Genomic DNA, 13,659 nt, shown 5'->3' with positions numbered 1-13,659 from the left:
GTTACACTGGACGCCTTAAACTTATAGGGTGATGTAGGTCAATTATTTCTCAATAAAACTGGAAAAAAAAGATTGTATAGGTAATGTCTTGCACACAATACTCAATACATGTTAGCTCTTATTGGAGATTAGTTACCTTTGATTAATAATTATGGGTAAATCACACTTTTACTTACTAAATTTGATTTGACATTCTTTGAAAATATTGTGTGTGTGCATACACAGCAAATGAGAGAGAGGTGGGGGGGATGTTGAGAGAGACTGAGGCTGATTTTTAGTGATGAAAAGTTCACAGCCACCTAGGCCAATGCACTATTACAACTGAAGATGATCTTCTGACAGGTCAAGTGACCTGCTTAAGGTAATACCACTAGTAATGGCAGAAACAAGTCTAAATACTATGTTTTTTGATCCCCAATTCAGTGCTTCTTATGCTAATACCCCTTTCCAGGCATGGTTTGGTAATGTTTCAGAAATCATCCCAAATTATGTTCCAGTTCAATTTTGTCCACATTAGTCACAGTAAACAAAAGACCAAGAGCTTGGACGGGAAGAGCGGTCCGCCCGCCCAGCAGGTGGCGCAAAGGCGCGGTTATGGGGGTTAGAGGAGGCTGGAAGAGGGCGGAGCTCGTTCGGAAACGCGGCAACGTACGCTTTCCTTTAATTGGCCCGAGGGCCTCGGCCCACCATCCAATCAGAAACGCCTGCGTCACTTTGTTCCAGGGCTAGACGGCTGCCCGCGGAAATTTGAAATGGCTGACGGACTGCTGGCGGGTGTCGGGCTGGGGTCGCAGGCTATGACTCCGCAGCCGGAGCGCACGGGCTGGGCGGTCGAGGAGGAGCCAGCGCCTCTGGAGAAAGGTGAGTACCCGTCTTGTCGGGTCCGAGGAGCCGCCTCCTAGCAGCCGACCGTGTCCCCCGCGGTGGCTTGGGGCGTCGGGACCCTCCGAGGGCCCCTGGGTCTTATCGGCCTTCCGGACCCGGCTGGCTAGGGTGGCGGCGGTGACTGTGAGAGGCTCCGACCCGTTCTCAGAACGTCAAAGTCGGGAGGTACCCTGGGCATCTCCCCTTCCCCTCTCCCCATCTGGCTTCAGCTTCCTTGACACGGAAGGGGGTTGGGCCCGCTCAGGAATTTCCAACCTGGAGGTCTGGGTGGGCTTCCGGGTTTTTTGTTTTTTGTTTTTTGTTTTTTTTGCGCGTTCATCTGTGGAGAGACATCTCCTCTTTTTCATCTCATTCTCAGAGGAGATCACGAACCCTTTCCCAAAAGAGAAGAAACGTGAACCCTTGGCCTCAGTAGCTGCCCTGAGCACTGAGAGTAGCTGACACGCCCAAAGTTAGGGGAGCCAGGATGGGGCAGAGTCTATAAATAGAGCCCAAGTATAATTTACAGTCCTGTCTACCTCTTTATGGAGATTCCGTTATGTTTTTTTTTCCTAATATTTTAAGCTGTTCAGACTTTTCCTTTAACATTTTCAGTGGGATTATGTAGTGGGAAGGGTCCTGGCAAAGGGAGAAAACATACATGTGACTTAATTCCACTACTAATCCCTCTTGTTAACTGGCAAAAATCACTTGGCCTTAGTTTTCCTATCTGGAAAACAGAGCCATGGTCCTACAGAATGTTGAAGGTGAATTGAAATAATGTGTGAAAATTAGTACTTTCAAAGTGGCTGTAAAGAATTGTGCGGAAGTAAGGTAGTCTTTGTTTTATATTGTGTTAAAATACACATAGAGTTTACCATCTTAACCATTTTTAACTGTATAGTTCAGTGGTATTAAATATATTCACACGGTTGTGCAGCTGTCACTACCATCAGTCCCCATAACTCTTTCATCTTGTAAATTGAAACTCTGTACCTATCACTCTTCATATTCCCCTCTCCCAGCCCCTGGCTACCACCATTATACTTTCTGTCTCTATGACTTTGGCTACTCTAGGTACCTCATATCAGTGAATTCATACAGTATTTGTCTTCCTGTGAATGGCTTATTTCATTTAACCTCATGAAATGTCCTCAGTGTTCGTCCATGATGTAGCAGGTGTCAGCATTTCCTTCCTTTTTAAGGTTGAATAATATTCCTTTGTATGTAGATATCACCTTTTGCTTATCCATTCATCCAATAATGGACACTTGGGTGGCTCCCACCTCTTAGCTATTGAATAATGCTGCTATGAGCATGGGTGTACAAATATCTTTTGGAGATCCTGCTTTCAGTTCTTTTGGATATATATTCAGAAGTGGAATTGCTGAGTCGTATGGCAATTCTATTTTTAAATTTTTGAGGGACCATCATACTGTTCCCCATAGCCATGTACCATTTTCCATTGCCTATAGCAGTGTACAAGAGTTCCTGTTTCTCCACATCCTCACCAACACTTGTTTCCTTGATAGTTTTTGTTGTTGTTTTTTGATAATAGCTATCCTAATGGGTGTGAGAAGGTATTATTTTTTTTTTAAGAATTTATTTATTTATTTGACAGAGAGAGACGCAGTGAGAGAGGGAACAGAAGCAGGGGGAGTGGGAGAGAGAGAAGCAGGCTTCCTGTGGAGCAGGGAGCCTGATGCGGGGCTCGATCCCAGGACCCTGGGATCATGACCTGAGCTGAAAGCAGATGCTTAACGACTGAGCCACCCAGGCGCCCCTTATTTCATTAATAAACATTTATATATACTATTTGATGGGTACTGTTGTAAGTGATTAACAGGTAATTTAATTAATTTAATTGAAATAGGCATGCTATTTTCATCTTCCCTTTATAGGAGAGGAAACTGAGGCACAGAGAGATTGCCACACAGCTAGTGAGGTATTGATGTCCTTTGAGGCTCATGTGCATTAGCATGTGAGCAGTAGACTTGAGTAGGCTGTGGGTCATTTGTGGGATCAAGTAGTTCTGGTGGCCTGAATAGAGGCAAAGAAGTCGAAGGAAGGAGAGAATATGAGGAGCAGGGCGTGGTGGGGTGGGGTGTGGTGGAGAGAAAGATTGCTGTTAATAATAGTCTCAGATACCCTTCCTGAAACAACCTGTGGAGACTATTTTGCCAGCTTAAATGCTACCCTCAGCATTGTTTATTTAGTAGTTGTTTTGTCTATTAAAAACATCGTATTATACAGAATTAGATATGCCACTGACCAAATCATGCCTTATGAAACATAATTACATATAGCCCAAACCTAATGTGATTAGCATTTTCTAATCCTTTCTTTAGACACAGTCACTGAAATCAGGAGGAAAGTTTAGCGAAGTAGCTTTAGTGAAGTAAACCTTATGTATTAAGAATCTCTTATCCCTGTTTATTGAGGGGCCATTGACAGACTGATATTGCAGAAAAGAAAGGGAGGCTTCAGCTCATTTGTGAAGGAATATAGGAAACCAGCTCCTAACTTTAATGCAGCTTTATGGAATTGTTTTGGGAAAAAAAATAACAAGATATTTGACCATTTTAAGTTGCTAACTATAGTAAGAATCATAGCTTTATCCTTTGAAGGAGATCTTTAGTGATTTCTAGTGAATCAAAAAACCCTTTTTCTCTGCCTCCCTGAAAAACTTCACAGAACAACAAAGACCTAACCTATGAAAGATTTTAAGTTCTTATTGTTTTGAAGTAGAACTTGGATTTTGAGATATTTTCAAGTTTGGAAAACTAATTTCTTCTGACAGTGATAAAGGTAAATAAAACATCACACCCAAATCCCTTGTTTGTATTTTGTTTGGAATTTCTAAGCAAGGATATGAAATTAGAAGCAGTCTATAAGCACTGGAGGTGTCTGGGATAGTTAAACCTGCTTATTTTCCTTTTTCTTTTAGGTCTGTTCCAAGATGAAGATTCATGCAGTGATTGTAGCAATCATGATAAACCAGGTTCTAGTTTACCAAGTTTTGTGCCTTCAGGAAAGATTCATTTCCCAGAAATATTCCAGACAAGTCAACTTTTATTCTATGAGCGATTCAAAGCTTATCAAGATTACATTTTAGGTGAGTAGGTTTTTCTTTTCTTTTCCTTTTTTTTTTTCTGCTTTTATCTTTTCAGTTTACAAGTAGATTGTCTGTCTCAGTCTCCAGATTGCCAGTTGGTTCTGAGAAAGTGGATTTATTAACTTTTCTCTGCTTTATGCAGTCTCAATTCTTATTGTGTTTAATTTGTTTGTAGCTGACTGCAAGGCGTCTGAAGTAAGAGAATTCACAGCTGAGTTCTTGGAGAAGGTCCTTGAACCATCTGGATGGCGGGCAGTCTGGCACACTAATGTGTTTGAGGTGCTGGTTGAGGTAAATTTAATTCTGTTGTTAAGACATTTGTCTCTGGCTAAAAGCACTTTCCTTCAGACTGTTACAGCCAAAGTGCTTATTTTTAATTAAAGTTTATGAGCTGATTGAAAATAGCATGTTTTTCACATCTAATTGTCATGGTATATGAAGTGTTCTGCAAATTTTAAAGGCAGCCAAGGAGGAGCTACCAGGGAATTGAGATGGTTAAAGTTCCAGTGTCCTTTGACAAGGGGAAATGAATTATAAACCTATGAAGTGGAGGAGGTATTTGAGACCATTTAAAAAATAAAGAGGTCTCATTATGAAGTCAACAGAATTTCAATTTTTTACCTTCTAAGTTGTAGTCCATTAAGTAACTCAAACCAAAACCAAACAGCCATTTTAAAACTGGCCTATATTTTGCCTAACAAATTTGTAGATATGTGGTTAATCTCTTGATAATGTGTCCCATTGTCAAAAGTAAAAACAATCTTATTTTTCAACTGACTGGGCCTTTTACCTTAAATTTGCACTCTAATTACAGCTGTGAATTTTTCTCAGTGTTTGTTAACTGGACTACAGAAAACCCTGTTAACCTAAAATGTTAAACCAGGGAGTGAGAATACAAGTTGTTGCTGCAGCTCTTTTAGAAAATGACATCATTTACTGCAGTGATTATGGAAGAGGCAGTGGGTTGCAGCTGTTCCTGGTGATTTAAATTTTGTATTATGTTAATATCTTTGGTTGCAGTAAAGGCCTGTTAATTTGGTTATGGTGATGTTGTCAACTGCCCTGTCGGCCGTCCACGTCCAGCCCCCCACCTCCACCCTGATCCCCCTCTAAAAGTTGTCAAAGTCATTGTTTAAAAGAGAAATGTGTCATTCCTCTGCTTAAAACCTCGAATGCATTGCATTCACCAAAGCCCTGGTGTTGGCTCTGTGGCTTCTCATTGTCTAGAGAATACACAATCCAAGCTCCTTCCAATGCCCTTTCTGTCCTGATCTTTTTGGCCTTTTCTCTCACCTCATCTCCTGCTGCCCCCTCCTGGCCCGTTTCTTTCCTTTGGTTCCAGCAAAAAAATACTGCGTGTCTGCTACTCCAGCAGCCAAGCTTTTCTCTGCCACAGGGCCTTTTCACCTTCCTGCTCTTCAGATGGGTGCTCCCCTTTCGTCCTGTACATCACAGCTAAGAAGTGACTTCTCCCGACCATCCCAGCAAAATCAGACCACCACCCCTACTGGTTACACTTTGTCACATGCTCATCACCGTCTTGTTTGTCTCCTCAGTTACAGTGTAAGCTCCATTTGGGTAAGAGCCAGGCCCTTCTTGTTTATTTTTTATATTATGGAAGAAGGCTCCCTGTTCCCATTACACGTGTAAAAAAATCAGGCTACTAGTAGTGTTTTGTAAGTATCTTCATTTTGATTTCCATGTAAGTCATATTATTTTAAATTTCAGGTCACCGATGTGGACTTTGCAGCCTTGAAGGCAGTGGTGAGGCTTGCCGACCCATACCTCTGTGAATCTCAAGTGAGCTCTTTTACCTTGGAGTGTATGAATGAGCTCCTCAATTTGAAGGAACATCGGTTGCCCCTGCAGGAGCTGTGGGTGGTGTTTGATGATTCTGGAGTATTTGACCAGACAGCTCTTGCAATTGAACATGTCAGGTAGGAAGAGAGGAGAGTTGATAAAAATAACCTCGTGGCCAGAAACTTAGGATGAAATGCAGTAATTCTGGTCTGTGTTATATACCCAGATTTAAAACTCATACTATAAAGTTGGTCATTTATGGTGATTAACATAACAATAAAAAATTAAAAAACAAACAAAAAAGAATATACAGAAAAGTGAAAACAGTCTAAGAAGAATTGGATGTTTTTACTATTTTTTATCTGTATTTATTAATAATTCTATAATATGATTTTTTATAAAAAATTTTCATTTTGAGATCATTTCAGACTTACAGAAAAGTTGAAAAAAATACACAGGATTCCTGTATAGCTTTCATTCAGTGTCCCCAAATGTTAACAAAGGATAGGGGATTCTTCATTTGGTTTGCATATGTTTAGAAACTCTTAAAAGTTCTGGATGCTAAGGTTTATGGTTGATGTACTTGAATATGAGGAAAGGAGAGAAAGTGAGGTAGGTGGTACACCATGTCTTGTGTACCGATAAAAGACACACACCCCCCGCACCCCCCCCCCGCCCCCGCCCTGGCCCCAAGAATGTATCTGGCCAAAGAAGGTGTCTTCTTAGGTCATTTTCAGGATCCTTAGGGTATATGTTCATGCCTTTCAACCTTTTTTGGAATACTTGATTTCCACTTGAGCTTGTGCACTCCTTGTCCTTTGAGTGAGGAGGAAAGCTCCTACCTGGATTAAGTGGTGAGCGTTTTGTTTTTTTTTTTTAATTTTAAGTACAGTGTAGTTAACATACAGTGTTATATTAGTTCCAGGTGTACAATATAGTGATTCAGCAGTTCCATACATCACCTGTGCTCATCACACAAGTGCACTCCTTAGTCCCCATCACCTATTTCACCCATCCCCCCAACCACCTCCCCTCTGATAACCATCATCAGATAAATCTTTTGTCAGATAGTTACTGATACAGATAGTTCTTTTGGATCTTCTGTGTTGTAAGTATATTCACTAAGGAAGGCTGACTTTTGTCTATTTAAAAATGGACTTCTATGCCTCTAGGAACTGGGAGACTGGATAATATAATGATCATGTTAATAGTGTGGCATAATGTCTTATAGTTTTCAGTTTTTAAACCATTAGTGAGTTAACCTGGTTTTGCTGAGCTTAATTTGAATGCTCTACAAAGAAGCAGGATGTTTCTCGGGCCCTGCTTCCAAGATCTTATGGAAAATTTCTAATTGTATCCAAGAACTTTTAACCCTATATGTTCAGTATTAGGCCAAGCAATATAAATCTAAACAACTGGCTTCTGTCCAGAACCAGAATAATTCTCTTATGTTTCTCTCACTTGAAAAAAATCTGTGAATTGGGCGCCTGGGTGGCTCAGTTGGTTAAGTGACTGCCTTTGGCTCAGGTCATGATCCTGGAGTCCAGGGATTGAGTCCCGTGTCGGGCTCCCTGCTCAGCGGGGAGTCTGCTTCTCCCTCTGACCTTTCACGACCTCCCTCTCGTGCTTTCTATCTCTCATTCTCTTTCTCTCTCAAATAAATAAATAAAATCTTTAAAAAAAAATCTGTGAATTGAAGCATTTGAAGGAAAAGGGATAAATGATGAGTTTAGGAAATTAAGAGTCAGGGAGCTAATCTCTAGGGGTATTGAAGTTGGTAGAAAGACTTGTATTTAGAATTAGTAATGGTATTATTTGAAGGTGAGTCTAGCTAAATTTATTCTTCATTTTGAGGGCTCAGATTCTGGTCATGCCCAGAAAATTTCAAATTATTCAGGTTCTCATTTGTTTATTCAATGAATATTCAAGTACTGGGTCCTGAATTGAAGGGGAGATTTGACTGATACATGAAACTGACACAATCACCATCACCAGGGGACTGTCAATCTAAAGGTGGGAGATGAATCTTAATCACACAACAGTGTATATGTGATTGGAAACTGCAGTGAGTGCAGTGAAGAGGTAGAGTGTTCTAAGACTAGGTCACTGACTGTTACATGGTTGTCTCCTGAGGAAATGGCATTTGAACTTGAGTCTGAAGTGTTGGCAAGGTGAAAGGGACTATGGCAGGAGTGGGGAGGGAACAGGTTCAGGAGCTGAGTAAGTTTAAGGCACTGAAAGGCCAGTGTGGCTGGAACACAGACAGTAATGGGGGAGGCTTAGGAAACCAGCTTATAGGTTGTCCGGAGGGAAAATATGCAGGGCTTTGTCAGCCAGTTAGTCATTTTTGTCTTTAAGAGCACTGGGGAAGCACTGAAAGGTTTTTATTCAAAGGTGAATAGGATCAGCTTTGTGTTTTAAAAGGTTCGTTCTGGCTGCTGTTTGGAAAACAAATGCAGGGAGATGGACTAGGAAGACCAGGGGAGGGGCAAGAGAGTGGACGGGAGTGGGGTATGGAGAGGACACATGGAGGCTTTCTGACAGGGTAGGATGGCTGGGACTTGGTGGTGGAGTGGATCTGGGGGATGAGGAGATATGAGTGGATATGGCAGAAGTCAAGGTTTCTGTCTTGAGGGAATAAACACCGGAGGAGGTGCAGATGTGAATGGTGTATGAATATCCAGTATGGTACTGGTGAGCTTACTACTTGAGCTGGGTCTTGAAATGTAGGTATAAGCTCACCAGGTGGAGAAGATGGACAGCCTGACCAGCATGTCACACGGAGGTTTGCAAGAGCTTGTGAAATGAGAGTTGGCATGTAGGAGGTCTGAGGCAAGAGAGGAGCTCTAGAGCCAGACTGTGAACCCATGGAACACTGCCACGCTCAGGATTTTGAACTTCATTCTGAGGGCAGGAGCCAGCAGTTTTTTAATGGAGTAAAGGCATGCTCAGGTTCGTTTTTTTTTTTTTTTAAGATGACTCTATAGGGCACACCTGGGTGGTTCTCTTTTAAGCGTCTGTCTGCAGCTCAAGTCATGATCCAGGATTCTGGGATCGAGCCCTGTGTCAGGTTCCCTGTTCAGTGGAGAGTCTGCTTCTCCCTCCCCCTGCTCTTGTGCTCTCTCTCTCTCCCCCTCAAATTAAAAAAATAAATAAATAAATAAAAAACCCGCCAAAGAACAACAGAAAAGATGACTCTAGAGGATGAAGAGACTGGCAGTCCAATCTACAAGGATTAAGAGATGGCTTCATCTTCACTGCTCCTTTTCACAGCAGAACTTCTTGACAGAGTTCTGTGTAGTTTCAGTCTGCACTTCTTGGCATTCCAGTAATGCTTCTGCCCAACAGCACCACTGAAATTGTGCTTGAGGTCACCAAAGTCCTCCATGTTCTCCTTCCTCATCACCCTCTGATCACATCTTGATTTCCCTCTTGATCACATTCTAGTTATTTGATCATTCCCATCTTTTTAACACACTCCCCTCCAGCTTCTTAGTCATCTTGACCTGCTTTTCCTCTCTTGCTCAAAACTTTAAAATGTTGGAGTTACGCAGGGATCCATCCTAGACTAGTTACCCTTCTCTCTCTTTAATCAGCCTTGGAAGCACATTAGAATCACCTGAAATTGTTATTTTATAGGAGTATTCTAACTAATACATGAAGAAAGAATGATAGGATCAGAATATTAATATTTTACAACTTATAATAAATAAAGTTTCTAGGCAATGATCATGATTGGCTACTACAACCATTGGTTAAAAACTCACAAGGGGAACTTGGTAGTGGATGGATCAGACTGTCAAACCTGAATCCAATGGTTTCTTAACCTCATCATCAGAGGAGATGACCAGGTATCATATACTTCCTGTTGGAAGTACATTGTGTCTCCTTTTAAGTACCCTTGCCAAAAAAAAATCTTTCCTAAAGCTGATCAAGTCTTTAGATCTTACTATCTGTTTATCAGAAGTAAAAGAAACAGAAAAACATGTTAAATGACCCCATGGGGATGCAATCAATAAAATTCAGAGTGTGGAAAACTGTTAGATAAATTGCAAGGAGAAAAGGACGGAGGATAATCTATAGAATAAAAGTGATTTAATTAAATGCAATGGTTGACCCTTGTTTGGACCCTTACTTGAACAAGCCAATGATAAAACAACAACAGCAACAATAGTCAAAGAGACGAATAGGGAAAATTCAACACTAACTGGATATTTGGATATTAAGGGAATTATAACATTTTCTTGGTATAAAGATTTATTTTAAAGCTACGTACTAAATTTTGTGAATGATGTTATATGTTTAACATTTGCTTTAAAGTAATCCAGTGTTGGGATGGTGGGGGTGGGGAGCAGAGAAGTAAGTGGGTAGGGCAGAGATGAAAAAAGATTGCCTATGCATTGATAATTGTTGAAGCTGGGTGATGCATACATGGTATTCATTATACTACTTGCTTTTGTATATGTTTGAAATTTTCCATAATAAAAATTGGTTAAATCACTTGGAGAGGTTTAAAAAAATTGAATTCTGTGTCTAACCCCCAACTCCCCCAAAGATTCTGTTTTATTGGTCTGGAATAGGTTTGGGAACCAATTTTTAAAAGCTTCCAAGGGGACTCTAACATGCAGCCAGGTTTGAGACCTGCTGCTTTATATTATGTCCCTAGATGATCTCATCTGTTGCTTTAATGCCATCAATATGCTGACAACTCCCAGATTTTTGTTTTTAGCCCTGACCTTTCCCTTGGGCTCTGGGCTTGTATATTCATCTTCACTCTTGACATCATCCACTTGGAGGTCAGATAGGCATCTCCATTCAAACATGGAGAAAACAACTCTGTTCTTAACCTAAACCTGTTTCTCTACCAGTCTTTTCTGTCTTAACAAATGGCACTACCATCCACCCAATTACAGATGGTCAGTAAATCTTTTTTTTTTCTTTTTTTGATTTTATTTATTTAGAGCACGAGCTGGTGGGGGGAGGGGCAGATGGAGAAGGAGAAGGAGGCTCCCTGCTCATTTGACCTGGGACTTGATCCCAGGATTCTGGGATCATGACCTGAGCTGAAGGCAGACTCTCAAGCAACTGAGTCACCTAGGCACCCCAATAAATAGTTCTAATTAAAGATCATAATGGAACCAGTGTTGTAGAAAAATTTCTTTAGCCAGTCCATAGAAGTTCTATGACTCATGACTATCGAGTCTAACATTTATGCGACATTGTCTACTGGAGCCGATACAGTTTTGTTTTACTCTTTAACTTGCACCCCTCCAGAACCTTAACACTGAGCCAGTGATTGAATTTGAATGATATGAATTTCCTTTTCAGGTTTTTCTATCAAAACATTTGGAGGAGCTGGGATGAAGAAGAGGAGGATGAGTATGATTATTTTGTCAGATGTGTTGAACCTCGATTGAGATTGTAAGTATTTATTAGTGACCTTGTACATGTTGGAAAAATTGTCCATGGTTTAATTTTACCCATCTGGTGTATATATACTTCAGGGGCCCACACACAGAAGAACAGGCCACCATACAAATAGTATAACCCATTGAAAAGTTATTAAATGAAACTTGTGCAAGGGCAGAGTAACCTACTCATAGTTTATAAACTGAGTAACAGCAGAGTTCAGGGACATTGAAGTTAAATAGCTAACTGTTTTATAAGTTAAAACTTAGTTGAGCTAATGTGTTTAACAAAAAAAAGCTCTGTGTTAAGTTCAAAGACAGTTTGAAAAATAGTGAAATTAGTTGAATTATAGAAGACTTTTGCTTTTTTAAAAGAATACTTTAAAAAATATTTGGCTTTATTCTAAGTTCCTACAGTAAAACACACTAGGTTAAACTAACAGAGTTATTTCAGGGTGTTTTGTCAAGTTCTTGTCCTTGAATCTTATTTGACAAATGGATGAAAATACCAAACAGTTAATATTGGTGGTGCATAAAAATTTCCTAAATACTGAAACACATTCTTTTTCTAATTTGTCATATTTTAATAGGGAAAAATGCTTAAGTTATAAAAAACCTAGCTTAACCATGCAACCCAAGTAGTTGTTCTGCACTGATTTTGTTAAATGTTCATTCAGATTTCCACTAGATGGTACTCTAAGACCAGGTAATTTTTCTTGTATTCATAAGTGGTAATTTAAAGGCAGCGCTGCAATAAGAAATTAGAACTTGCACTCAAAAAAAATTTTTTTTTCCTCTGTGAAAGATGATTGGTTACATAAGATAAGGCAGTAACCCTTTACATTTTTGTGGAACCCAATTGTATTTAGTAAGTTTCTCTTGGTTTATATAGTAAATAATAAGTAAAAAAATATGTGAAAAATCTGGTTAATGGTTCTACCTGATTTAGAATTATGTATGATTTCTATTTAGCCTTTCCAATTTTTCCATTGTGCATTTCCTATTTTCCCATAGTGTACTCAATAAAATGCCAGGATTTCAATAAGCTTACATATTTTCTAGTTTTGGTACACTTGCTCTTAGAAAGCAATGACTGGTTTTGATTGAAGTGAAATGTAATGGTAGGTGAGTATCGTGTATCTAGCAAATTTGATCTTGGAAAGGACTGTATTCTGAGTTGACTGCTTTACATGTTAAAAAAGAAATGATTTACATATATACCTTGTACATCACTGGCAGGTGGGAAAGCCTAAGGGAGGAATTGTTTTCAGTTATGGAGAAGAAACTACAGTACTTGTTGGGGAAACTGGAATGTTATCAAATGTAGGCAGACTCTATAAAAGGTCCCTAGGCAAAGATAGGAGTAGTGTTATCAACAGGCAGGATTTAAAGGGAATCAAGCCATATTGTCTTGATTTTGTACTGTAAGGTAAATGTTTTTCCTTTTTAATTCAAAACATTGTGCTTCAAAGCTTATGGGTCTGAGACACAGATGTTGGCTCATTGCTTCCAGACCACAAAGTATCACTTTAATGAGAAGAAGTTAGCTGATTGGCATGGATATTGGAAATGCTAAGAAACTTCTTTTAAAATTTGAGTCTTTTTTTTTTTTTAAAGATTTTATTTATTTATTTGAGAGAGAGAGAGAGAATGAGAGATAGCAAGCACGAGAGGGAAGAGGGTCAGAGGGAGAAGCAGACTCCCTGCTGAGCAGGAAGCCCGATGTGGGACTCGATCCCGGGACTCCAGGATCATGACCTGAGCTGAAGGCAGTCGCTTAACCAACTGAGCCACCCAGGCGCCCTAAAATTTGAGTCTTAATCTTCATAACTTAATAGACCTAATCAAGCAGTCAGTGGTTTGGTTCCCAATTGTTTGTTTGCAAAGTGGATTTCTAGAATATCTTTAAATGAGTATGGATTAACCAAAGCAGACAAAATCCATGCTTTTCAAGCTTCACCTAATTCATTTACTTGAAAAGTGGAAAAAAATTATTTTTTATTTATTTTAAATACTGTTTGAATGTTAACTGTAATTTCATGTAAATTTGTTTAGGATGTGGTTCTGTTTTTCCCCCTATCTTATTTAGAGCATGACTAAGTTGAAAAAACATCATCTAAGGCAATGGTTTTCAACCTTGACTGCACATTAGATTCCCCAAGGAACTTTAAAAAAAACCTCTCTACTTCTAGAGACCAATTTAATTGGTCTGAATGGGGACCTGAGCATTTGTATTTTTAAAAGCTCCCCAGTGATTCTAATACGCAGCCAAGGTTGAAAAACTCTGGCCTCAGGCATAGCTAGTCAATACATTTTTAACTGAGAAATAAAGCAATTATTTAAAACTGTAGGTAATGACAATAAAATTGCAGTTTATTTTCAAATCCATTAATTTCACATCCATTAACGTGATTGTTCTACATTCATAAATTATTGCATCTAGAAATACTTTGGTTCTGTCTATATGTTTGA

At 39.6% G+C, this 13,659-nt stretch overlaps 1 protein-coding gene across 1 annotated transcript in view; it reads left to right on the top strand.

The window, feature by feature from the left end:
• Window positions 1–744: 744 nt before the first annotated feature.
• SHCBP1 (SHC binding and spindle associated 1) overlaps window positions 745–13,659 on the top strand; it is a 29,722-nt gene continuing 16,807 nt past the window's right edge. The window contains exons 1-5 of the mRNA XM_028091233.2: window positions 745–861; window positions 3,812–3,979; window positions 4,155–4,270; window positions 5,708–5,916; window positions 11,108–11,200. Of these exons, the coding sequence (XP_027947034.1) occupies window positions 753–861; window positions 3,812–3,979; window positions 4,155–4,270; window positions 5,708–5,916; window positions 11,108–11,200 (695 nt within the window). The 5' untranslated portion in view covers window positions 745–752. The remainder of the gene's footprint in view (window positions 862–3,811; window positions 3,980–4,154; window positions 4,271–5,707; window positions 5,917–11,107; window positions 11,201–13,659) is intronic.

This window comes from Eumetopias jubatus, unplaced genomic scaffold (assembly GCF_037043125.1).
Source record: "Eumetopias jubatus isolate StellerSeaLion01/CBP00866 unplaced genomic scaffold, mEumJub1_p1.0 scaffold_10, whole genome shotgun sequence".
In the NCBI taxonomy this organism is placed as follows: Eukaryota; Metazoa; Chordata; class Mammalia; order Carnivora; family Otariidae; genus Eumetopias; species Eumetopias jubatus.
The sequence above is the reverse complement of the archived record's forward strand: the minus strand, read 5'-3'. Positions and strand labels throughout refer to the sequence as shown.